This window comes from Monodon monoceros, unplaced genomic scaffold (assembly GCF_005190385.1).
Source record: "Monodon monoceros isolate NGI ecotype Baffin Bay Population unplaced genomic scaffold, NGI_Narwhal_1 Super_Scaffold_9, whole genome shotgun sequence".
Classification (NCBI taxonomy): domain Eukaryota; kingdom Metazoa; phylum Chordata; class Mammalia; order Artiodactyla; family Monodontidae; genus Monodon; species Monodon monoceros.
The window spans coordinates 48,948,112-48,973,785 of record NW_021703786.1 but is presented as its reverse complement, the minus strand read 5'-3'; the positions used below and the strand labels follow the sequence as shown (position 1 = coordinate 48,973,785).

Here is a 25,674-nt window from a genome sequence, read left to right as displayed (position 1 = left end):
TAAATAAATCAGAAACTCGCTAATACCTTTAACAGGCTAACTGTCCAAGATGTTACAGAAGTGATCCTGGGGCAGGTGGGGGACAGGCTGCCTGCAATGGCTACAAAGGTCCCAGCCAACTCAGACTCTAGACCAGGTCCCAAAGAAACATCATTCCCCAAGTTTTGCTTTCTCTCACCTCAATATATTTCCACATGCTGTGCCTTTCAAATGGAATATCCCTTTCTTTCTTTGCCTGGCAAATTCTTTCAGCTTCTCAACCTCTGGTTTGGTGAAGCCTTTCCCAAACTCCCATGCTACTGTTAAATGCTTCTATGTGGTCCTTGAAAGTGGAAAGGGCTTAGCAGGGAGCAAAGGGCTGAAGCGAGAGAAAGGGAGCAAAGGACAAAATTCCCCTCATATATGGGAAACAGTAAATGGACCCGGCTGGCTAAATAGCACTGGGAGGTAAGAGTGGAAGGGTATAAAGACCTAAATGTTAGACTAACATTTGATTCTGAAGGCAATGGGAAGCCAATGAAGTTTCTAAAGCAAGAGAGTCCATAACGAAGTGGTATTCTGGAAATCAGGGAAAGGCAAAACAGATCTATGACCTTTCCTCCATAGCTCTCGCGGATTGTGAAGTTCTCCAAAAGAAAGCCAATACCATCACTCCCCCCAAAGCAAAGCACAAAGAGCCAGAATAACCTCCAATTCCCCCAGGATCTTCCTCTTCTGCACTGCCTCATCACTATCAATGGCCAACGCTTACTGAAGGCTTCCTGTGTGCTGGAGAAGTGCAGGCAGTGCCTCAGAGCCCCATGGCAGAGCAAGGCTACACAGTGTGCTCTAAGTGCCAGAAGACCTGTACTGAACAGGAAACAAGAGCCTCACGGGTAGGACTGAAAATACGATTATATAGAAGCCATCTGAATCATGCCACAGGAAAGGCTTGGTCCTGACCAGGTGATGGTGCCAAGGCAGGGAATCTTGAAGAACTCATAGAAGCAAGGTTCACACACAGGACAAGGCAGGTGTCCCACAGGGGACAGAGGTATATAAGGTCAGACAGGGAGACAGGCTGCCTGTGGGCTCCGACTCATTCAGAGGAATATGTACTTGATCCCTCAAGCAGTGGGGAGCCTCTACAGGCTCTGAGCTGAGGGTAAGCAATGCTTGTAGCCTGCTTCCGTGTTACGGTACATTCACATGTCTCTCGCACTGTGTCTTGACAGGGTACAGAATTACATCTGTATAATTCTATTTGCATAGTTCTTGGGCTCAGAGCCATTCTAAATTAATTGATCAATACTACGACATGATAATGCCAAGATGGTATTCTTCTCCAAATTTCCTCTAAACCCAACAGTGACTAAGAACCTTTTTAAGTTTTCACTAAAACTGTATTTAACTGTTTCCTCCAATGTCAAGAAATAACTTCTTGGGGATTCCCTGGTGGTCTAGTGGTTAGGACTCTGCGTTCTCACTGCTGAGGGCCCAGGTTCAATCCCTGGTCAGGAAACTAAAATCCCACAAACCGTGTGGTGTGGCAAAAAAAAAGAAAAGAGAAGAAAAATCTTATTAAAAGGTTACAGATTGAACATAAAATATGAGGTTGGAGAATGGGGACTGTACCATATTCAATATGTCAAACCAAACTGAGGGCTCCATGGGGAAAATACCTACTGAGCACTGGCTATGAGCTGGGACTGTGCTAAGACAGTAAATAAATGAATAAAAATGGTCCTTCCTTAAATGGACAAACTCTTAGAAAGGTATAACTTTCCAAGACTGAACCAGGAAGAAACAGAAAATATGAACAGACCAATCACAAGTAATGAAATTGAAACTGTGATTAAAAATCTTCCAACAAACTAGGGCTTCCCTGGTGGCGCAGTGGTTGAGAGTCCGCCTGCAGATGCAGGGGACATGGGTTCGTGCCCCGGTCCGGGAAGATCCCACATGCCGCAGAGCGGCTACGCCCATGAGCCACGGCCGCTGAGCCTGCGCGTCCGGAATCTGTGTTCCACAACGGGAGAGGCCACAGCAGTGAGAGGCCCGCGTACCGCAAAAAAAAAAAAAAAATCTTCCAACAAACAAAAGTCCAGGACTAGATGGCTTCACAGGTGAATTCTATCAAACATTTGGAGAAGAGCTAACACCCATCCTTCTCAAACTCTTCCAAAAAACTGCAGAGGAAGGAACACTCCCAAACTCATTCTATGAGGCCACCATCACCCTGATACCAAAACCAGACAAAGATACTACAAAAAAAGAAAATTACAGACCACTATCACTGATGAATATAGATGCAAAAATCCTCAACAAAATACTAGCAAAAAGAATCCAACAACACATTAAAAGGATCATACACCATGATCAAGTGGGATTTACCCCAGGGATGCAAGGATTCTTCAGTATATGCAGATCAATCAATGTGATACACCATATTAACAAATTGAAGAATAAAACCCATATGATCATCTCAATAGATGCAGAAAAAGCTTTTGACAAAATTCAATACCCATTTATGATAAAAACTCTCCAGAAAGTGGGCACAGAGGGAACCTACCTCAACATAATAAAGGCCATATATGACAAACCCACAGCAAACATCATTCTCAATGGTGAAAAACTGAAAGCATTTCCTCTAAGATCAGAAACAAGACAAGGACGTCCACTCTCGCCACTACTATTCAATACAGTTTTGGAAGTCCTAGCCACAGCAATCAGAGAAGAAAAAGAAATAAAAGGAATACAAATTGGAAAGAAGAAGTAAAACGGTCACTGTTTCCAGATGACATGATACTATACATAGAAAATCCTAAAGATGCCACCAGAAAACTACTAGAGCTAATCAATGAGTTTGGTAAAGTTGCAGGATACAAAATTAATGCACAGAAATCTCTTGCATTCCTATACACTAACAACGAAAGATCAGAAAGAGAAATTAAGGAAACAATCCCATTCACCACTGCAACAAAAGGAATAAAATACCTAGGAATAAACCTACCTAAGGAGGTAAAAGACCTGTACTCAGAAAACTATAAGACACTGATGAAAGAAATCAAAGATGACACAAACAGATGGAGAGATATACCATGTTCTTGGATTGGAAGAATCAATATTGTGAAAATGACTATACTACCCAAAGCAATCTACAGATTCAGTGCAATCCCAGCAAATTACCAGTGGCATTTTTTACAGAACTAGAACAAAAAATCTTAAAATTCGTATGGAGACACAAAAGACCCCCTGAATAGCCAAAGCAGTCTTGAGGGAAAAAACCAGAGCTGGAGGAATCAGACTCCCTAACTTCAGACTATACCACAAAGCTACACTAATCAAGACAATATGGTACTGGCACAAACAGAAATATAGATCAATGGAGCAGGATAGAAAGCCCAGAGATAAACCCACACACCTATGGTCACCTTTTCTTTGATAAAGGAGGCAAGAATATACAACGGACAAAAGACAGCCTTTTCAATAAGTGGCACTGGGAAAATTGGACAGCTACATGTAAAAGAATGAAATTAGAACACTCCCTAACACCATACAAAATGGATTAGAGACCTAAATGTAAGACCGGACACTATAAAACTCTTAGAGGAAAACACAGGAAGAACACTCTTTGACATAAATCACAGCAAGATCTTTTTTGATCCACTTCCTAGAGTAATGGAAATAAAAATAAAAATAAACAAATGGGACCTAATGAAACTTAAAAACTTTTGCAAAGCAAAGGAAACTACAAACAAGACAAAAAGACAACCCTCAGAATGGGAGAAAATATTTGCAAACGAATCAACAGACAAAGGATTTATCTCCAAAATATATAAACAGCTCAAGCAGTTCAATATTAAAAAAAACAAACAACCCAATCCAAAAATGGGCAGAAGACCTAAATAGACATTTCTCTGAAGAAGACATACAGATGGCCACGAAGCATATGAAAAGCTGCTCAACATCACTAATTATTAGAGAAATGGAAATCAAAACTACAATGAGGTATCACCTCACACCAGTTAGAATGGGCATCATCAGAAAATCTACAAACAACAAATGCTGGAGAGGGTGTGGAGAAAAGGGAGCCCTCTTGCAGTGTTCGTGGGAATGTAAATTGATAAAGCCACTATGGAGAACTACAGTATGGAGGTTCCTTAAAAAACTAAAAATAGAATTACCATATGATCCAGCAATCCCACTACTGGGCATATACCCTGAGAAAACCATAATTCAAAAAGACACATGTGGGACTTCCCTGGTGGCGTAGTGGTTGAGAATCCGCCTGCCAATGCAGGGGACATGGGTTCAAGCCCTGGTCCGGGAAGATCCCACATGCCGCGGACCAACTAAGCCCGTACGCCACAACTACTGAGCCTGTGCTCTAGAGCCCGCAAGCCACAACTACTGAGCCTGAGTGTCACAACTACTGAAGCCCGCGCGCCTAAAGCCCGAGCTCTGCAACAAGAGAAGCCACTGCAATGAGAAGCCCACGCACCACAACGAAGAGTAGCCCCCGCTCGCCGCAACTTGAGAAAGCCTGTGTGCAGCAATGAAGAACCAACAACGAAGACCCAATGCAGCCAAAAATAAATTAATTAATTAAAAAAAAAAGACACATGCACCCCAATGTTCACTGCAGCACAATTTACAATAGCCAGGTCATGAAAGAAACCTAAATACCCACTGACAGACGAATGGATAAAGATGTGGGGACTTCCCTGGTGGTGCAGTGATTAAGAATCTGCCTGCCAATGCAGGGGACACAGGTTCGAGCCCTGGTCAGGGAAGATCCTACATGCTGCGGAGCAACTAAGCCTGTGCGCCACAACTTCTGAAGCCCACGTGCCTAGAGCCTGTGCTCCACAACAAGAGAAGCCACCGCAATGAGAAACCCGCGCACCACAACAAAGAGGGACCCCCGCTCGCCGCCACCTGAGAAAGCCAGTGCTCAGCAATGAAGACCCAACGCAGCCAAAAATAAATAAATAAAATAGAATTTAAAAATTTATTTAAAAAAAAAGATGTGGTACATATATACAATGGAATATTACTCAGCCATAAGAAGGAATGAAATTGGGTCATTTGTAGAGACATGGATGGATCTAGAGACTGGCATACAGAGTGAAGTAAGTCAGAAAGAGAAAAACAAATATCGTATATTAATGCATATATGTGGAACCTAGAAAAATGGTACAGATGAATCAGTTTGCAGGGCAGAAACAGAGACACAGATGTAGAGAACAAATGTATGGACTCCAAGGGGGGAAAGTGGTGGGGGGTGGGGTGGGGTGGGGCGGTGGTGGGATGAATTGGGAGATTGGGATTGACATGTACACACTGATGTGTATAACACAGATAACTAATAAGAACCTGCTGTATAAAAAATAAATAAAATAAAATTCAGAAAAGAAAATGGTCCTTCCTTCTGACTTTACAACCCAACAAATTTCACAAAGTAGGCACCAAAGCTAATACAGAAAATTAATAAAATAAGACCTAGGGCTTCCCTGGTGGCGCAGTGGTTGAGAGTCCGCCTGCCGAGGCAGGGGACACGGGTTCGTGCCCCGGTCCGGGAGGATCCCACATGCCGCGGAGCGGCTGGGCCCGTGAGCCATGGCCGCTGAGCCTGCGCATCCGGAGCCTGTGCTCCGCAACGGGAGAGGCCACAAGAGTGAGAGGCCCGCGTACCGCAAAAAAAAAAAAATAATAATAATGAGACCCATTCGTACTAAATTCCCACATTCAAGGCATCTGCTATCATCCTATGTTCAGCACTTTTTTCCTGCTCCAAAGTCTACATGATTTTCTGGAAGCTTTTATCATATTACGAGCACAATATCTAATCTCTAATCTCTGATGTCAAATAAGAATTTAATTTTAACTCTAATTCCTCTTCTACATAGGAGTCAATTAAATTAAATATTGCTCCCTGTGAGCAAATCAAAGAGTCCTTCTCCATGGACCACACCCACCAAGAGAAAAGGTGTGTTGTACTATAAAATGACAACGTTTCAGACTTTGGTCTTTGGTACAAGTTCAAGAATTTTTTTAGGACAACACCTCAAGCAACTGAGGTCACAGGTATGTGAAGGCAAGACAGCTGGGTACACATGGATGGCAACAGGAGCCGGAAGAACCAACATGTACAACTTGGAAACTCTTACCATTACACTAGTAGATACTATACACCGATGAGAACCTGCTCTACAATCTGGTCCCTGCCTGCTTCCTAGCCTTGCTCTCCTCCTGCTGCAGTCTATGAAATTGTAACCCAATATCTGTTTTCCTCTTCCTCAGTAATTAAATCCTGATTTTTAGCTGAATATATGGCCATGGAATAAGGATCTTTCCCAGCCTCCCTTGCAGTTAAGTGTAGCCATGTGACTGGGTTTGGCCAAATGGGTTTGTGGCCCTCTCCTTCCTTTTCCCTTTCCTGCTGGTTGTGCAAAGCAACAGCAACAGGGTCATTTGGGTCATTAAGTGGAAGGTGACTGTGGAGGAGGAGAGCACAAGAAGATGGACAGAGTCAGGTCCCTGATAACTGTGAAACTGCCATATCAATCCTGGACTGCCTAAGTGGACTTTTACATAAAAAGCTTCTTTATCATTTAAAGCACTGATGCACTGGATTTTCTGTCTTGAAGCAGTTTTGTAACCATAACACATCCTACCATTCTTTCTGATTCTCTATTCTCTGGACTTGGGACTTGTGTATTCGACTCCCTCTGCCTGAAATACTGCTAACACCTCTGCTCCTTGTCTGCTTTCAGCCTTCAAATCAGAGCTGAAAAGTTAACTTTCTCAGGTAAGTCTTCCTTGACACCCTGGATGAGCTTAAATACTCCTATTTTTTCACTATGCTTTCCCTTGGATAATACTCACCACACCTATAATTGCTGGGTTAACGTGCATCACTTTCAGTACTAGATACTCTTTAAGAACAAGTTATCTGCTTTGTCCACTGTCATCCAAGTGCTGAGCACTCAGTATATGCCCAACAAATATTTACTTGCTCAGTGAATGAATGGATAACGTCATAGCCCTTGAGTGAATTCTGGGCCACACCTCGAGGACTTCTGGCTTTACATTACGGGACTCCTGTAGCTCTATTCCCGTCAGACACTCTCACAATGTAAACACTGTTTCTCTCCATTCTCTTTTGGACAATTTTGAAATGTGCTAACTCCTTCAAGAGATCTGCACAGCTCTTTCTGACACTGCTTCATTTTCTCTTTACACACCTAGGACTAGAGTGGAAAGTATTGGGAATTCCCTGGCAGTCCAGTAACTAGGACTCCACTCTTCCACTGCAGGGGGCCCAGGTTTGATCCCTGGTCAGGGAAATAAGATCCCACAAGCCACGCAGCCAAAAAACAAACCAGAACAAAACAAAAAGAGTGGAAACTATCATGAATGCTCCTGGAATTAAAAAAAAAAATGGAGACACTTCACTAAGTTATATGACCAACATTTTCAAAAGTCGGGATTCTTTACAGGTATTTTTAAAAGGAAAATATAAGAAACCACATTATCTGAATTCTGGCCATGTAGAGGAAAACATCCTTAAAATATTTTAAAAGCCTCTGGTTTTAAAGTGTACATCACTTTTTAATGGCATTACAAGTACCTGTCAGTTTACTGCTTTATGCACTCGCCCTTCACTGACACTGAATATACTACATGGTTTACCCATTTTCACAAATTAAGCACCTTTTTGTTATAACATTGTGGAGTTAAAGAAATAGGGCCCCAAGGAGGTAGTGTGACGTAAGAAAAACAAAAAACCAAGAGATCTGAGTGACAGTCTCAGTTTTGCCAATGATTCACAGGGTGATCCTGGATCAGTTCTTTTCTTAACTCTAAAATGAAGAATGCGGTACAGATAATTTCTCTAAGATCCCCTTCAAGGAAAATATTTTGTTGCCATATCAATTTGCAGTTAATCACTTAACAGAAACAATGTTGGTGACTATGCTCAAAACTATTATATACAATTACAAGTAGTGACAGGAAACCTGGTATTTGCCTGTCAGTTTTAGGTTCTAGGTAGGTTTAAATGAGTCGAAAATATGACTTTTCAAAATTCTAAAACAAATGTGTGTTTTGGAAAAGCTAGTTTCTGCGTGATGAGAATGGATTTCAGAATGTGAAAATTTCCAATATGTGTTATTCTCCTCCCACATTCGTCAGGCCCACACACTGGATTCAAAAGGGGCCCTGCAAAAACCCACTGGCCAATAAAACAGAATGGTTTTCATGGCCACTCCCTTGATCCCTAGAGCACATCTCCCTTAAACCATTCTGGAGCATGATAAGGAAGCTCCAGAGGGCAGTTAATGCAGCGTCAGGCAACAGCACAAAGGTCTATACCACAGCAACATGCAAAGACATCTACACTTGTCCAGTACTTCCGAGCAAGAACGGCCTAGTCCAGGATTTCCACACCTCTAATAAAGGTTAAAGAGATTCACAGTCATCTCCCGAAGTGAACAGGCTGGAAGCGCCCACTGTGAGTCCCGGCACACTCATGCTCCTATTCTGGGAACCTGCACGCCCTATGGGTTCCTGCCCAGCCTCTCCAAAGCCACCGCCCACCTCTTCACGCCCTTGGGGGCGACCGCCCTGCCCCCGCCCCACAGTCGCCAGTCAGCCCTGACCTCCTCGAACCGCTCGCCCGAGAAGCCGGCGCCACGAGCCTCCAGCAGCTCCCCGAACTGCTCCAGGGTGACGGACTCTTCGCCGCGGCCCAGCCGCTCTTCCAGCCAACGCAACAGCGCGCCGTGGTGCCTAGACACCAGAGACTCGCAGGGTGGCGCGGGCCGCAGCGCAGCCGCCGCCTCTCGCAGTCGGGCCGGCTCCAGTAGCGCTGCGGCGGGAGGTAGCGCCGGGGCCGCGGGGCCCGGGCCGGGGGTCGTCCCCGAGTCCTTGGCCCAGTCCTGGTGCGGACCCCAGCCCTCGCCCCCGGCGGCTGCCGCCTCGTCTTCACTGCTGTGACTCGGAGCGTTCCCCATGAGGTCTCCGTCTCGGGCGCCCGGCTCTGCCGCCGCCGCCGCCTCCCCGCCACGACCTGTCAACCTCCGACGGCACCCGGCGGGCGGGGACGGGGAAGGGACGGCGGCGACTGCGGCTTCCGGCTTCCTCGCCGACAAGCGAGGACTGATGTCGCAAAGGCGCCGTCAAGTGGACTCCACCAGCTGTCGTGAGACAGCGAGCTAGGGCATCCTGATTTCCAAGACGGCGCGTCTGTCATTACGTCTACGTCATCCCGCGGCCTCCTTTGCCACCATCTTTGTTGGGGGCAGATAATCTGCCGGGCAGGAAGGATTCCCGCTACTCACTTTCTCGGTATCCCTCCACAGTCGCTAGCTATGCTAGAAAAGTACGAGAAAGAGTTGGAGCCAGGGAGTGAACTTTTCGCCAGACTTTCCCCTTTCAGTCCTCCGTTGTCCCCTTGGTGACAGGCGGACACAGGAGAGCGCGCGTCGCGCCGGTGACGTCGCGGCCGGTTCTCCGCCATCTTAGTTGTGGACAGAGAGGCAGCAATCTCGGAGGAGCCGAGGCGGTGCGGCTGTCGAAATGCTGAGCCTCGGCAGGCGTGGGCTCTGGCTGGGCCTGGCCGCGGCGGCAGCGGCGACGATGGCCGCACGGCTGATGGGCTGGTGGAGTCCCCGCGCTGACTTTCGCCTTTTCATACCCGAGGAGCTGGCCCGCTATCGCGGCCGCCCTGGGGACCCGGGCCTCTACTTGGCCTTGCTCGGACGCGTCTACGATGTGTCCTCTGGCCGGAGGCACTACGAGCCTGGGGCCCACTATAGCGGCTTCGCAGGTATTAGCGGGGCGGTTCACGCCGCGCTTCATTCATTCACTTTTTCATTCGTTTATTCATTTCCTCTTTTCCTCCCCACATTCGTCAGACCAGCGTGGGAACCGGGCTCAGCTGCATCATCCTTCTGGTCTGTTTTGACTCGGGGAGGACTATGGGCAACTGTTGCCAGCCTTTGCTTTCCCTGTCTTTCCCCACCGCTCTTCTTGAGTTAGGCTGGAGAAACACATCTCTTGCCTCTTACGAGTTACCTTTTACCCGCCAGCAGAAGCCCCCAGTACCTGCTTTGTGCCACACTGCGTGGCTCTCGGCCCAGAGATGAGTGACGCCCTGCCCCGGCCTCAAGAGTACCCCAAATGGTTGGAAATGATTCCAACCATTTCTTCAATGTGCCCCAATCGGAAGCGATTTTCCTTTCCCCCTACTCCAGGTTTCCCCTAAAAGTAGTACATTTGGTTTGAGTCGTTCTTGCTTCTAGTACAAATGCATTTGTCTGCCTTCCTTAAAAAAGTTTATCAGGTTAGAGCACAGGGAAGGAGTCTGGCCTCATTTACAGTCCTTCAGTACTTAGAACAAAGCTGGCACGTTAGGCCTCAAAGAACATTTGTCAAATGAGGATTATTCTGTCCTCCCTATTTTATATCTTGGGGGATTGGAGGATGTGATTTGCCTAAAGCCCTCACAACTAAGTCCTGACAGGACTTGAACTAGGAACACCAGCCTACTACTTTTAGAGATGTCGTCTTACCAGCCCAGAAGAATGACCATCTCCTAGATTAAAAAAGAAAAAGGTGACGAGCAAGCCTACGGCCAGTGACTAAGCTGATAGGAAATAAGCATTTCCCACTTGTCATTATTTCAGGAGAACTGGGTACCTGCCTCTGGTACTTAAATACAAGTCACTTCCCTGTCTTTAGGGAGAACTTTTAAGAAATAGAAGCATTGACAGAGAAGTAATTAAGTTCAGTTGGTGTTGCTGAGCTCCTCGAACAGTCCAGAAGGGGAAGGGACTTACCCAGGGCTACACAGTGAGTTAGAAGCAGAGCTGGAACTGGAATCAAGTGTTTTACTTACCTGCCAGGTGAGGACACTTTGGTGCACTCTCCTGCCGCACTCTGATGCAGCCATCATGGCTGTATGCACAAGTGTGAGCAGAAAACGCTCCATTTCTGGAGTGATTTTTCTTTTGCAATGTGCTCTACTGTTGACTGAGTTCCTCTGTGCCCAACATTTATTCACCATCCATTTACTGACCACTGCCATGTAGCTGTACCACGTGCTGAGGAATCAGAGATTATAACATTGCTCCCCAACACCTATGCACTCTAGTCGGGAAGCAGGTATGTTCACTTATTCGCTCAGTCAATATATTTTTTTTAAAGATATTCAGATGGTATAAAATCCACCCTTTTAAAGAGTACAAGTGGTTTTGAACATAGAAAGTTGTGCAAGTATCACCATTATCTCATTCCAGAGCATTTTTATCACCCCCAAAAGAAACCCCATATCTATTAGGAGTCATTCCCCAACCCCTCCGACTACTTAGCCCCTGGCAACCAGTATCTACTTTCTGTCTCAAAAGATTTGCCTCTTCTGGGCATTTCATGTAAATGGAGTCATGCATGTGGCCTTTTGTGTCTGGCTTCATTCACTTAGCATAATGTTTTCAAAGTTCATTCATGATGTATCAGCATGTCAAGACTCCATGCCTTTTTATGGCCAAATAATATTCCATTGTATAGATATACCACATTTTGTTGATCTATTCATCATTTCTTGGATATTTGGGTTGTTTCCACTTTTTGCTTATTATGAATAATGCTATGAACATTATGTACAAGTTTTGTTGTGGACATGCGTTTTCAGTTCTCTTGTGTATATACCTAGGAGTGGAATTGCTGGGTCATGTTTAACTTTCTGAGAAACTGCCTGTTGTTTCCTAAAGTGGCTGCACCAACCTACATGCCCATCATTGATGTATTTAGAGTTCCAGTTTCTTCACATTCTCAGCAAACTTGTTACTGTCTTTTTTTTTTCTTTTTGATTATAGCCATTTTAATGGGCTTGAAGTGGTATTTCATTGTGGTTTTGGTTATTTGCATCGCACTGATAACTAGTTGAGCATATTTTCATGTGCTTGTTGACCATTTGTATATCTTCCTTGGAGAAATGTCTATTCAAATCCTTTGTCCATTTTTAAATTGAGTTGTCTTTTTATTGTTGAGTTGTATATATGAACACTTAGACCCTTATCAGATATATAATTTGCAAATATTTCCTCCCATTCTGCAGGTTCTTTTCACTTTTTTTTGAAGTATAAATGACTCACAATATTATGTTAGTTTCAGGTGTACACCATAGTGATTTGATATTTTTATATATTACAAAATGATCACCACCATAGGTCTAGTGACCATCTGTCACTGTACAAAGTTATTACAGTATTATTGGCTCTATGCCCTATGCTGTATCCCCATACTTATTTATAACTGGAAGGTTGTACCTCGTAATCTCCCTCACCTATTTCATTCAACCTCCTGCCTCCTTCCCTGTGGGCAACCACGTTTGTTCTCTGTATCTATGAGTCTCTTTCTGTTTTGTTATGTTTGTTTTTTTTGATTCCACATATAAGTGAAATTATACGGTATTTGTCTTTTTCTGACTTACTTCACTTAGCATAATACCCTATAGGTCCATCCATGTTGTCGCAAATGCTAAGATTTAATTCGCTTTTATGGCTAATATTCCACTGTATATGTGTATATCCATTTATCCATCTATGGACACTTAGGTTGCTTTCATATATTGGCTACTGTAAATAATGCTGCAGTGAACATAGGGGTGCATATTTCTTTTTGAATTTGTGTTTTGTTTTCTTTGGATAAATACCCAAGAGTGGAATTGCTGTATCATATGGTAGTTCTATTTTAAATTTTTTTGAGGAACCTCCAAAGGGTTTTCCATAGTAGCTCTCCAATTTACATTCCCACCAACAGTGTACAAGGTTCCTTTTTCTCCACATCCTCGCCAACACTTGTTATTTGTTGTCTTTTAGATAATATCCATTCCTACAGGTGTGAGGTGATATCTCATTGTGGTTTTGATTTGCATTCCTCTAATGATTAGTGATGCTGAGCATCTTTCACTTGTCTGTTGGCCATTTGTATAGCTTCTTTGGGAAAAATGTCTATTCAGGTCCTCTGCCATTTTTTAATCAGGTTGCTTGGGGTTTTTTTGTTTTGTTTTTCAATCAATTTATTTATTTAAAAGTTTCGGCTGCGTTGGGTCTTCGTTGCTGTGCGCAGGCTTTCTCTAGTTGCGGAGAGCAAGGGCTACTCTTCGTTGCGGTGCGTGGGCTTCTCATTGCGGTGGCTTCTCTTGTTGTGGAGCATGGGCTCTAGGCACATGGGCTTCAGTAGTTGTGGCACACGGGCTTAGTTGCTCCATGGCATGTGGGATCTTCCCGGACCAGGGCTCGAACCCGTGTCCCCCGCATTAGCAGGTGGACTCTTAACCACTATGCCACCAGGGAAGTCCCTGTTTTATTTTGTTCTGTTGATGCTGAGTTGTATGAGTTCTTTGTATATTTTAGATGGTAACCCTTTATCAGATATATCATTTACAAATATCTTCTCCCATTCAGTAGGCTGCCTTTTCGGGTTTTCTGTTTGTTTTGGCTGCGCCTTGAAGCTCGCAGGATCTTAGTTCCCCACCAGAGATCAAACCCTGGCCCCCTGCAGTGGAAGCACGGAGTCCTAACCACTGGACCACCAGGGAATTCCCTTGCCTTTTCGTTTTGTTGATAGTTTCCTTTGCTGTGCAAAAGCTTTTACGTTTGATGTAGTTTCATTTGTTTACTTTTGCTTTTGTTTTCCTTGCCTGAGGAGACATTCCCAAAAATATTGCCAAGACCAATGTCAAAGAGCATACTGCCGGGAATTCCCTGGCAGTCTAGTAGTTAGAACTCTGCAGTTTCACTGCCGAGGGCCCAGGCTCGATCCCTGGTTGGGGAACTAAGATCCCACAAACAGCACGGCCAAAAAAAAAAAAAAGAGCATGCTGCCTGTTTTCTCTTGGGTGTTTTATGGTTTCAGGGCTTCACTTTCTTGATAGTGTCCTATAATGCACAAAATTTAAAATTTCTGACCAAATCCTAATTATTTTCCCTCTGGTGGTTTGTGCTTTTGGTGTCCTAGCTAAGAAGCCATTGCCTAATCCTAGGTCACAAAGATTTACACCTATGTTTTCTCCTAAGAGTTTTATATTTTTAGCTCATAATTCAGGTCATTGATTTATTGAGTCAATTTTATATATGGTAGGGGTCCAATTTCATTCTTTTGCATGTCGCTATTCAGTTGTCCCAGCACCATTTGTTGTAAAGACTATTCTTTCCCTCATTGAATTGGCACCCTTATTGAAAATCAATTAACTATAAATGTATGGGTTTCATTCAGTCGTGTATTTATTGAGAATTTACTAAAGATCAGGCACCACCAGACACTGGGGAACTGATTCTTAAGTTTGGTGTGTTCTTTTCCCTGATAAAACTTGCGGACTAGTAGAAATGACAGACGTTAAATAGTTATCACATAAGCAATTAATCAGTTATTTTTGTGATGAGTGTTAAAAGAACATACTGGTGTTACTAAAGGCCTTAGCCTAGTGGGGGAGGAGGAGAGCGAGAAAGGGAGTACAGTGGCAAGGCGAGGTTGGCGGTGGCTGGTGCAGAGCCTTGAATGGCCTGCTAAGGAATATGTACCTTGTCATAGGGCAAAAGGAAGCCCCTGAGGATTCTGAAGCAAGAGAATGGTATGATCGATTTAATTAAAATATCAGTCTAAGTGTTGTATGGAAAATAGATGAGCAGGGGGCCAAATGAATGCAGGGAGACCTAGCAGGTTACTCTAGTAGTTCAGATGAAAGACGACGGCAGCCCGGGCTTGCTGAGTAGTAGATGGGGCCAGGCAGACTGATATTTAGGAAGAAATTATAGGACTCGGGGACTGATGGGATGTGAGGGATGAAGGAGGAGTCAAGGACTACATTTCTGGACTGAGCAACTGGTTATTAACCGAGACAGGGAGTACGAGAATAGAGGCAGGTTTCCAGGGGCTGGGGATGCAGTTTGGACATTTTTAACTTGTGATGTCTGAAAGTCATCTAAGGCACGTTGAGCAGACAACTGGATATACAGGTCTGGAGCTCAAGAGAAGTCTGAGCTAAACATACAAATTTGGCATCTTTGGCAGAGAGGTGGTACTTGAAACCACGGAGTGGATGAGATTGTCAAGTGGAGGGTGTGGATGGAGCAAAGGAGGTGAACAAGAACTGATGTCTGAGGCTGGTAGAAAATGAGCTAGAAGGGTAGGAGGAAAACCAAGAGTATAGTGTCACAGAAGCCAAGGGACATGGTCCACCATGTGAAATGTTGCTGAAAGTCAATGAAAGAACAGGATGCATGCCAGAAAGTATGTCTAAGATCCAGGAGCGTCTGTCACCGAGGGGGAGGAGGGATCAGCTTTGCTGGGGGCTGGGGAGTGAGGGTTTTTGGGAGATGTTTCTCAGAAAACAGATTCTTGAGTTGCTACAGTGTTGGTGATTTATAAGTTAATCTACTGGAAACATCTCCCCTGCAGGCCGAGACGCATCCAGAGCGTTTGTGACCGGGGACTACTCTGAAGGAGGCCTTGTGGATGATGTATCTGACCTGTCATTTTCTGAGATGCTGACACTCCAAAGTTGGCTTTCATTCTATGAGAAGAATTATGAATTCATCGGTAAGTATTCCACAGGTCATTTCCATACATTTCATTTAGTTGTCTTGCAGTTGTTTTCTTGTTTTTGTTTGTCTTGCAGTTTTTTTAAGGGGCTAGAATTCTTTGGGGATTGGACTCAAGGTTAAAATCTGAAAAATGCCCATGGATTTTTCACCTTAAACTCTGGCTGTCAGTGTGGCGATATGTCCCAGAAGGAAATGGCTGGGGCGCTTGTTTCCATCACCTTTTTTTTGGGCCGTGCTGTGGCTTGTGGGATCTCAGTTCCCTGACCAGGGATCCGACCAGGCCCTTGGCAGTGAAGGCGCGGAGTCCTAACCACGGGCCCACCGGGGAGGTCCCTGTTTCCCTTGCTCTCGCTCCTGGGAGAGGACTGCCCGACCACTGGCTTTGGCCTCTGCTGCCCCACAGCCTGCGCCACTCTTGAGTGACCCGCCCAGGAGGGCAGCTTCCCCATCTCGCCGTGTTCCAGGCGTCTGGCTTCAGACACAGTCAGGGAGGCTCAAAGCCTGTTTGCAAATGGTTTTGACAAATATCCTTTTACTTCGTCCCCGAAGGAGACAGACATCAACCTGTGCCCATCCTCAATGAACTGCCTCCCAGGTGGAAGTCATGTTCATCAAACACTTGTTCAAGCCAGCTGTGTGGAGCGCCGCACCTGCTACCTAAATGAGACGATACCTAACGGTGTCCTAAAGAAATGTTAGACACTAAACAGTAGATTGCTTCACAAACACTGACAACTGGGATGGTTGGGCCCCTGTTCTCCATCTACTGCTGCCCTGACCTCTCACTGGAGCCCACTTAGACACAGCTAATTTCCTGAGGAACATCAGTGTCACTTCACCCTGGAACAGGTCTAAACTGGAAGTTCTTTCTCTGCCCCTAATGTCCCTGCGTGTCTGTTTCTGTCATTACTCCCTGGGTTACCTTTGCTGAGAACCTTTGACTAGCATTTTCACTGACTCCTCTGCTCCGTCCACGTCCAACTAGCCAAGGCTTTTTTCATGAATCTGAAGTTATGTTTCCAGTGCCCCCTCTTCCACACCCACCACTGTTGGCCCCTGTCACCCCAACCTGCAGCACCCCCTATCTTTGTTTTCACCCAGTCTGCACCAGGCCACTCCTCAGATCACAACTATGTTTGCCACTGAAGGAACTGACCTCTATCCGTCTGGCCTTCAGAAGGCTTGGTTCTCCCTTTTCCCCATAAAGTTGCCAAACGAAAGCTGAAACATGACTGTGTTAATAAGGAAAAAACCCAACACAGAAGAATAAAAGTGGAGTCCTGTGTGTCAGCAAAGGATGCCAGACCAAACACATCACACTGATGTCGAGGAGCAAACTGATGTGTTTGGTGAGATGAGTGAACTCGTCTTGTCTGAACAGTGTTAACGTGCAGGGGAGTGAGGGGCACATGGTCAGAAATGCCTCCGAAGGACTGTAGTTAAAGTCAGGATATATTCGAGTATCTGCTATGGATATGCTGTGGTTCTGGTCCTCGTGGGGACCACAGATGAGCTGAATGCAGTTCCTGTCCTCTGTTAGCTCATTCTGTAGGGGGAGGGCAGTGTTAGGTTCTTTCAGGGCACCAGAAACCCTCAGGACAGAGCGTCAGAAGATGAAGGTTTATTACACAGGTGCACACTGAAGGACGACAGCAGGAAGCCATCTTGGCAGCCACATGGCCAGGCCTCGAGGGGAAACGAGATGCCATTTTTGTGTTCTGGAGACCCAGCCAATGGTGACCGCCATTCTCATGACACAGCTTCTGCCTCTTTCTCTGTTGCCTCTACTACTGCTGTCCTCTCTTTGGGTCTCATGTCTAAAACCCACCAGGACAGGCTTGTCACCATGCATACAGAGACCCTCTATAGGAGAAAGTGCGGTGCCAGGCCAACTCAGACTGAAGCCCTGGGACTTGGGCCCTGCTCCCTTCATTTATTCTAACAAGCGTTCAAAATGAATCCTCTGAACTAAGCTGCTTTGAGTGCTGGGGCCTCACTGGTGGGGAGAGCAGTATCATAAACTAGTAAACTGACTAGACAATTCCAGATAGGACTGTGAATAAGCTAAAACTAACGTGATGCATGTTTGGGCGTGTGCGTGACACCTTTAGAGCAGGCGGTCAGGGTAGCCTCTTGGAGGAAATGAAAATTAAGCTGAGACCTGGAAGGTGAGAAGGAGCCAGCCATCCTGAGATCTGAGAAGAGAGTATTTCAGGCTGAGGGAACAGAGTGCGCGAGGTGGGGAGCAGCAAAGCATGGTCAGGGAGCCTACAGTGAGGGAGGGGACCACTTAAGAGGAGGCTGAAGAAGCAAACACAGGTCAGATGGTTGTCTTGGAGGCCTTTGATAAGAAGTTTGTGTTTTATCCATATGTTTTAGGAAGCCATAGGAGGGCATAAACCAGGCATGGAGGTGTGATTTACGTTTTTCAAAGGTCACCCCAGCTACTCTGTAGAGAAAGAACTGTGGGAAGGAAGGAGCTGAAGCAGAGACCGCTGGGAGGCCACTGTCGTAATCCATCGTCTGGATTAGGGTGGCAGCAGTGGAAATGGAAAGGAATGGGCAGAATCAGGGTGTTTTTTAAAGGTTGGACCGACACGATTCACCCATGGTTTGGACATGAACGAAGGGAAGTGTACATTTAGATGTGAAGGAGGAGTCAGAGATCCAAGGCTCCTAAGCCAGGGAACCCAGGCAGAAGTGATAAGAATAGGGACCTCCCTGGCAGTCCCCTGGTTAGGACTCTGCGCTTCCACTGCAGGGGGCCTGGGTTCAACCCCTGGTTGGGAAACTAAGATCCCGCAAGCCACATGGAGTGGCCGAAAAAACAAAGTGATAAGAATAGAATTGGAAAGGTCAGGATAGGGTGTTGGACTTGAGAAGATGAACTGAATCTTTGGTACACGAACGTACCCTGGAATCTCAGTTCTCGGGGACTGAGAAGATTGGACAGACACAGCAGGAGCAGGTATGTACAGATACCTCCTCCTACTTGGGCAAACCTTCTAGAAGTGCTTTCTGCTGCTTCTCTTGCCCTGTGCCAGGGGCTGCTGTGAAAGCCACTTGCACTTCAGGACTCGGAGGTGCAAGTCCCTGCGTCTAAGAACTGATCTCTTCTTGGCTCTGGCCTACAGGCTCGCCAACCACTTGCTGGCCACTGCCATAGCTCAGACCTTACAAATTCTGACGGGGATTTCAAACTAAAACCAGTTTCCACTCAGCTTGTCCACTGAAGGACTGAGCCGGAAAAGAATGGTGGAGGGGAGAGCATGAGCTCAGGGCCAGACCCACTTACTAGCTTCAGGGACTTCCCAGCTATTCAGTCTCCCAGTCTCTCTCCTAGGACCACGGGAGCACTGATTTCTCTCTCAAACGGGTGTTAGGAGGATTACAAAATACTGGTAAAGTGCTAGCACAGCTCCTGATGCTGAGTGAACACTCAATAAATGACTTATTTATATCCATATAAGACAAAATAATTCAATGTGGGGAAGAAATGAGCCACAAAAATGTTATGCAATAAGCCATTCATTCATCAAGCATTTCTTGAACACCTACTATGTACCTCAAGCACTGTGGAACATTGAAAAATGAGTGACATGTGGGGAAAGATTTTATAATCTCCGTGCTGGAGGACTCTACATCTAGAACAGGGAGGCGTCTATCCAGAGTCGTATAAGATGTTGAGAGACATCGGGATAGAAGGCAACACAAGTCCCTCCAACCAGTTCTTAATAAATCAGCAGCCAGCAGGCTACTGTGGAAGGCGGAAGCCCTGGGGACTCGGCTTTACCAGGACTTCTGCAGTAGCTAAGCCTCTGTTCCTGCCCCCCCCCCCCCACAGCTACTCTGATGTCAGCTTTCCTGTCACCACAGGGAGGGTGACAGGAAGGTTCTACGGAGAGGATGGGCTACCTACTCCAGAACTGACCCAGGCAGAAGCCATGATCACCAAAGGCTTGGAGGCAAATAAACAGGAACTGAAAGAGAAGCAGAAGTTTCCACCATGCAATGCTGAGTGGAGCTCAACCCGGGGCAGCCGGTTCTGGTGCTCCCAGAGGAGGTAAACGGGCTTCCCTTCTGTTCCTCCCGCCTCTCCCCCAAATCCATCTTCTAGGTCACCACATCTGTGCTGTTCATTGAGGCCATAAATTGACTGTTAACTCAGGGGAACTTTGTCAAAATACGTGTGCTCTGCGATAGCGATTCTCAAGCCAGACGCTGCTTTTGAGACGCTCAGAGCCAGTGGGGAAAAGCCTTTCACAGGTGTTGCCACCAGTGCAGGGAAGTGGTGCCGCCTCCTAGGAAGGCAGAGGGCAGGGGCTGGAGCAGCAGTGAAAGGACGACGGGCTGTGCCCTCAGAGGGGAAGCTGGAGGACCTCGGGGGAGAGCAAGAAGGTTCGGGTGAACACTACAGACCACTGCCTTGGGAAAACACCAAGGCGGCAAGTGAAATGGCTTCTACTTTTCACAAAGCCTGGTTCACTGCTCCCTCTCCTCCCTTCCCAGAGAAACTCACGACTTCATGCTTTAAGCAGCCCTCTTTCCTTCTCTCCTTAGTGGAGGTGTGAGCAGAGACTGGATTGGCGTCCCCAGGAAGCTGTTTAAGCCAGGTGCCAAGGAGCCCCACTGCGTGTGTGTGAGAACAACTGGCCCCCCTAGTGACCAGACGCCGGACAACCCTACACACAGAAATCGTGGGGACTTGGACCACCCCAACTTGGAGGAATACACAGGCTGCCCACCCCTAGCCATCACATGCTATGTCCCCCTCTGAGCCGGTACCCTGTATGTCCATAACCCACAGGGAACCCTCACCTGCCTTTCCCTAATGGGCCCTTGACTCCTGTGCCCTAGGAGGGCTCCTACATGAAACAAGAGGGCCTGGAAGGACTGGGCCATGCTCTGCAGACAGGACTCACGCCCCTCCCTATGGGCTCACCATTTTGGTGACTGAGGCCAGTGCTTGGCAACCTGCCTAGTACTGGTCGGCCTGTTTTTGCCACTATTCCGCTACATCTCCTCACCATCATCCTTTGGAGTTCGCAGGTATTAACGGGCACAAATTTGACCAACTCAGAGCTAACTGGGCAGACACGCAGAAGGGCTCTGAGCTCCAACAGCTTCCTTTCCACGGACTCCCAGGCTGCCCAGATCAGCTGCCGGCCTGGGCCCTGCCTGTAACTCTCATCCTGACCAGGACATCGGGGGCTACGTCATTCCCTTACAACTCAGAAACAAGCAGACACATCCAGAAAAGCCATACGAACTAACAGTGTCAACACAACCCTGTTCCGGTTCCCCACTTGCTAATGTGAGCCCTGACTTTTACAACCTTTCTTAAAAGTAAGACCTCTGCCCTTAGGCAAACTTGAATTTATCAGTACAGCCAAAAGCCACATTGAGTTAATTCGAGCTGGACCAATATAGTGAGGTGACAATAAAACAGGATAGGCTAGTTCTGGAAATGGAAAAGTTTTTGCTTATAGGGATGCAGCAAATCCAGATAACTCTGAACAAAGCAACAATTTAAAGCAAAGATATTGTTTCTCTTTTAAACACTTAAAATTAGGGGTGGTGTGTTTTCAAAGGGAGAAGTCTGCATTTTGAGCAAAAGGTAGTTTCACAGCTCTAACGCGGACACTGGCTAGCGCAACATCAAAGTTTGGGCAAGGCTACAAATGCCAATACAAACCGCCTCAACAGTGGGTGGTGTGTCCAAGGTCATCTGGAATCTCCCACGCTGGACCAAGTTCATACCCGTGACCACCTCGATTCTAGTTAAGCTCATGGGGGCAGAGTTCCTACCTTACAGGTAAGGAAACGAATCTGAAGCGATTACAGGTTCATGGTCTCCCCATCTGTGCCTTCACCTCAACTTCTCCCAGTTCCCTCAGCTGTTAATCTAAACATTCTCTGTCCTCCCTTTCTTGGTCTTTTTTCCTCTCCTTTATCATTAATCTCACTTAATAGCTTTCCAGATTCACGGACTGGAAAACGGAGGCTGCCTACCCTAACTGGTGTGGCTCACTGCCCTTCGGCCACAGCTGCTCTTCACACCTGAATCCTGCTCTTGGCTCCTTTTGCCATCCAGGATCTTCCTCACCGGCCTTTCCGGCACCTTTAACCTCTTCCTGCCTCCCGGCTCTTCCCTCTAAGTCTGCATTCAACAGCTCACTTCCCTTCCCTCCTGCCCCATTCTTCTGAGGCCCCGTAACTCCTTCCTGTCCCTACTTCCCGCCCCAGCAAAGCTTCGGAGAATGCTGCATGTACTCAGGCTTTGCTCCTCAGCCCCCGTCTGCCTGCAACACAGTCGCCCAGCTTAGCCCTTCCCTGCGCCACAGCAGGATAAATTCTGTACTGGCAAACCCACGGCCACATTCAATTATTACCTACCTGGACCTGTCCCACTTGAGGGCCCTCGTGAAAGCCTTCCTTGGCTTTTTCCCCATTTCCCTTATCTCCCTTGGGGGTCCCTTCCAGCCTCCTGGAAAGCCTCTCCTCCACACGCCTTCCCACCAGCTCCTGTCGCTCCTGCGTCAGCTGCCAAGTCTGCCATCTAGTCCAGGCGGCTTTCCTGACCATTTCTGCAGGCACCAAAGACTCCACAGTTCTGGCATTTAGTCTTCATCTTCTCCCTGGTGATTCTTCCAGTGTCCCTGGATGGTTCCACCATCGCCATCTCAAAGCACCCGGTCACACCAAGTAAGAATCCTGGCCATCATCCCCAGCCCCTTCCCTCCTGAGCCCCTCCTCCTGACCAGTCTCCAGGTCCTGGCAATCTCACCCCTCACCTGTTCAGTACTCCTCCTCTGGTTGAGGCCTTCCTTTCTCACCTGATCTAACTGCACTCCCTCCAGCCCATCCTCCACGCTGCCAAGCCATCCCCGTGATGTTCAGGGCATTCTCCGTTTAAACCTCTTCAGTGGCTCCCTTATCTGTAAGGATCAGGTGCTAACTCTTCAGCGGCACACGAGGCCCTTCTAGGGTCCGTCTGCTCTTAGCCTCTGTGTCTCTGCCACCACCTCCCACGTGCACTGATCCCTCCAGCCTTCACCTCGCTGCTTTATGCCTGCAACACCTTCACCCCGGCTGTCCCTTCTGCCTGGAATGACATGTCTTCTTCTCAATTTTTCTACCTCTTATCCCTTAATAACTTAGCTCAATCAACTGGGAGGCTTCATGAACCACTGGCCCACCAGTGGATTTAGACGCACTTTCCTCTAGGAAAATAATTCTGTGTTCACTTCTAAAATAACAAATGTCACAGTGTCCCGTAACTATGAATTTCGATCAGCCTCTCGCGTTGGACTGCAGACTCTCTTTGAGACAGGGACCAAGGATCACTTGGCTTTGTACCCCCACATCCACCATACCTAGGACACGAGAAGTGTGCAGAATTACTCTCTGGCAGATGAGGCAACCGAGGCCCAAAGAACTTAATAAAGGCACATAGCAATGACGCTGAGCCTAGAACTCAAGGTTCTTGTCCTGACTCAGTGCTATCTTCGTGCCTCCACGGCTTGGTATGTCTCCGCCCTCCCTGGAGCAGGAGCAAACAGGGAGGTGAACTTAAGTGAGGACCTTATTCTGAGTTCCACACAGCCCTTGAGCTCAGTGCCTGAGGCACCCCTGCTGACTCAACCCCAGGCTAACTGAGAACTAGTCACTGCCACTGCTCTCCTTAGTCCTTAGTTATTCGACAGATATTTACCAAGCATCTGTGTGCCATGGGGTTGGGCTGGGGGGAAGTGAGGCTCCTGACCTCAAGGAGCTTGTAGTATGGCCAAGTAAAGCCCTGGTTAGAGCGGCCAGAGGCCACTCCTGGGGTAGGAATGCAGGGATAGCGTGGAGGCCAGGTCCAGAGATGTTTAGATCCTTCCAAAACAAACTGATAAGGAAAAAGAGCAAAACAAGGCACTTAAGAGTCATCCCAGCCAAGTACAGACCTGAACTCTGGCTGATGCAAGACCCCTGAGCCCACATTTCCGGACACGCTCATCCAGCCTCTGCGGGCTGCTCACTTCCTTGCTCAATGAGCACTCGTTTCCTTTTCGATGCCGACCACTTACTTTATAGGAAACAGCCTCCTCACACCAGGGCAGTGGATGAGTCTTCAAAGGATTCGCCAAGAGTAGGTTGTCATGTTAATGATCCAAAAGGCTCAGCCATGAGAAGCTAGTGGTTACTGGAGAAATGCCTCTCCTTCCTCTCTCCTGGGCAAGACTATGGAGGAGGAAGGTAGTCCCTCCGTGATGGAAGCCACAGAAAGTTCAGCTCGGGCAGTTAAGACCTGCTGACAGAGGGAAGTGGAGAAGGAAACTAATACATGTTGGGCAAACATGCTGAGCAGGGAGGGAGCTTTATCTGTTCTCACTGAACCTCGATGCCAGCCTTGAGAGGGTCTTTTTATGGTCCAGAAAAGGGGCATAAATTCTCCCACCCCACATCTAATGGTTACAACAGTCATTGCACGGCAGGGCTGAGTTTTTTGTGTTTTTTTGTTTGTTTTACATCTTTATTGGAGTATAATTGCTTTACAATGGTGTGTTAGTTTCTGCTTTATAACAAAGTGAATAGAGCTGAGCTTCTTACCCAGGTCTGCTCTCTCTGCCACACCATGAACAGTGTTAAAGCAAGGGCTGGGCAGCTGCCTTCCAACATGCTGGAGGAAATTGTAACGTCTGCCTTTTAATCCTGAGATTCCAGTTTTTCCAGAAACACAGAACTAAGAGGGAAGAGCCCAGAATTTTTTGGCCACAGCTCAGTCCCTTTAACTTGCAAAGGGACCCGTATCAGACCATTGCCGCCATCCCTAGCTTGCTCAGCTCCAGGACAAACTGTGATCTGAAAGATAGACCCTACGGACAGGTTAGGGATATCTGTTCAGAAATCTGTGGAAATCTGAATTTCCATCCTCGAAAGCACTTCCTATTCCCTGGGCCCCCAGATTCCTGCAAATAGGCAGCAGACGTTGCTCCCATCAGTCCACACTGGAGGGGACCCTCGCTGTGCACACCAGAATTCGTGTACTTGCATGAGAGGAAGGACATATGACCTAATACTGATCACCTTCCTCGGGGCAACCCTGTGAGCTAGGACGAACCGTGCTCACTTCTGTTTTACAGACATAAAAATTAAGGCACAGAAATTATGAAACATGCCGCTTTGTACTCACATATTATGACAAAACATGACCAGTGTTCTCCTCAGGGACGGCTATTAGGATCACTTGGGATTGTTACGTGGAAGCCCCCAGCAGTGCCTATTAACTCTGAGTAAAGCCAGCAGAGAATGCGATTTATCAATCACCATAGCTGGTCCGAACCAGGAGTGAGCAAAATGGAAAACAGGTAAGGGAAAGGAGGACACTAGTTCAAGGAAGTGTGATGGTGAGGTGAGCTACTAGATTCATGCAGTTTGTATGGGGGAATTATGGATCACTAGATTTTAACTTGCAAACCCCTAAACTTTCCTTAGTTTTCTCTGAAACCCACAGCACTAATCCTCCCTTCAGACCAAGGCCAGCAGAAACCTCACCATGGGGGGATCTTCTCGAGTTGCTCCTAAACAATGGAGTCAGGGAGGGAATTTCCAGGGTCCACGGGAGAGCTGCAGTGGGGTCAGGTGGCTGAGCCTGGGCAGCTGTGGTCACAGACGTCACCATGAGCTGAAGTCTGGGCCAAGAGCACAGGACATCCAGGCAGCTGGTCATTATGCCTAAAACAGCTACTTTCTCACTGCTGTCAACCATGTGTTTCTGAAAAGTGTTGGAAATTCAGATTTTCCTAGAGGGTAGCTGTTAAAGAAATGTATTCACATGTCAGGAGTGTTAAAATTTTTGTGTTTGTTTTTAATGCTTACAGGGCTTCCCTGGTGGCACAGTGGTTAAGAATCCGCCTGCCAATGCAGGGGACCCGGGTTCGAGCCCTGGTCTGGGAAGATCCCACATGCCACGGAGCAACTAAGCCTGTGCGCCACAACTGCTGAGCCTATGCTCTAGAGCCTGTGAGCCACAACTCCTGAGACCATGTGCTGCAACTACTGAAGCCTGCGTGCCTAGGGCCTGTGCTCCGCAACA

The 25,674-nt window shown here is 46.9% G+C and overlaps 2 protein-coding genes across 8 annotated transcripts in view; one reads left to right on the top strand and one right to left on the bottom strand.

Annotated features, from left to right (window-relative positions):
* The window catches only part of ZZEF1 (zinc finger ZZ-type and EF-hand domain containing 1), a 113,414-nt gene extending 104,323 nt beyond the window's left edge, over positions 1-9,091 (bottom strand). For 3 of the 4 annotated variants that reach the window (XM_029211289.1, XM_029211290.1, XM_029211288.1), the window contains exon 1: positions 8,646-8,999. In XM_029211289.1, the coding sequence (XP_029067122.1) occupies positions 8,646-8,999 (354 nt within the window). Of the gene's footprint in view, positions 1-8,645 lie in introns of all 4 variants that reach the window. The other variant, XM_029211287.1, reaches the window with a different exon arrangement.
* A 173-nt stretch (positions 9,092-9,264) lies between these two features.
* LOC114889599 (neuferricin) lies at positions 9,265-25,553 on the top strand. Of its 4 annotated transcripts, none has more exons than XR_003792060.1 (5): positions 9,265-9,814; positions 15,448-15,588; positions 19,470-19,656; positions 20,154-21,408; positions 24,807-25,553. XR_003792060.1 is itself a non-coding variant. In XM_029212976.1 (4 exons), the coding sequence occupies exons 1-4, from the start codon at positions 9,565-9,567 to the stop codon at positions 20,368-20,370; spliced, it is 795 nt and encodes a 264-aa protein (XP_029068809.1). In that variant the 5' UTR covers positions 9,265-9,564; the 3' UTR covers positions 20,371-25,553. The 4 variants fall into 4 exon arrangements, 2 of the variants coding, with proteins under 2 accessions (XP_029068809.1, XP_029068810.1); XR_003792061.1 differs by having other exon boundaries at positions 25,460-25,508; XM_029212976.1 differs by having other exon boundaries at positions 20,154-25,553.
* The last annotated feature ends 121 nt before the right edge of the window (positions 25,554-25,674 follow it).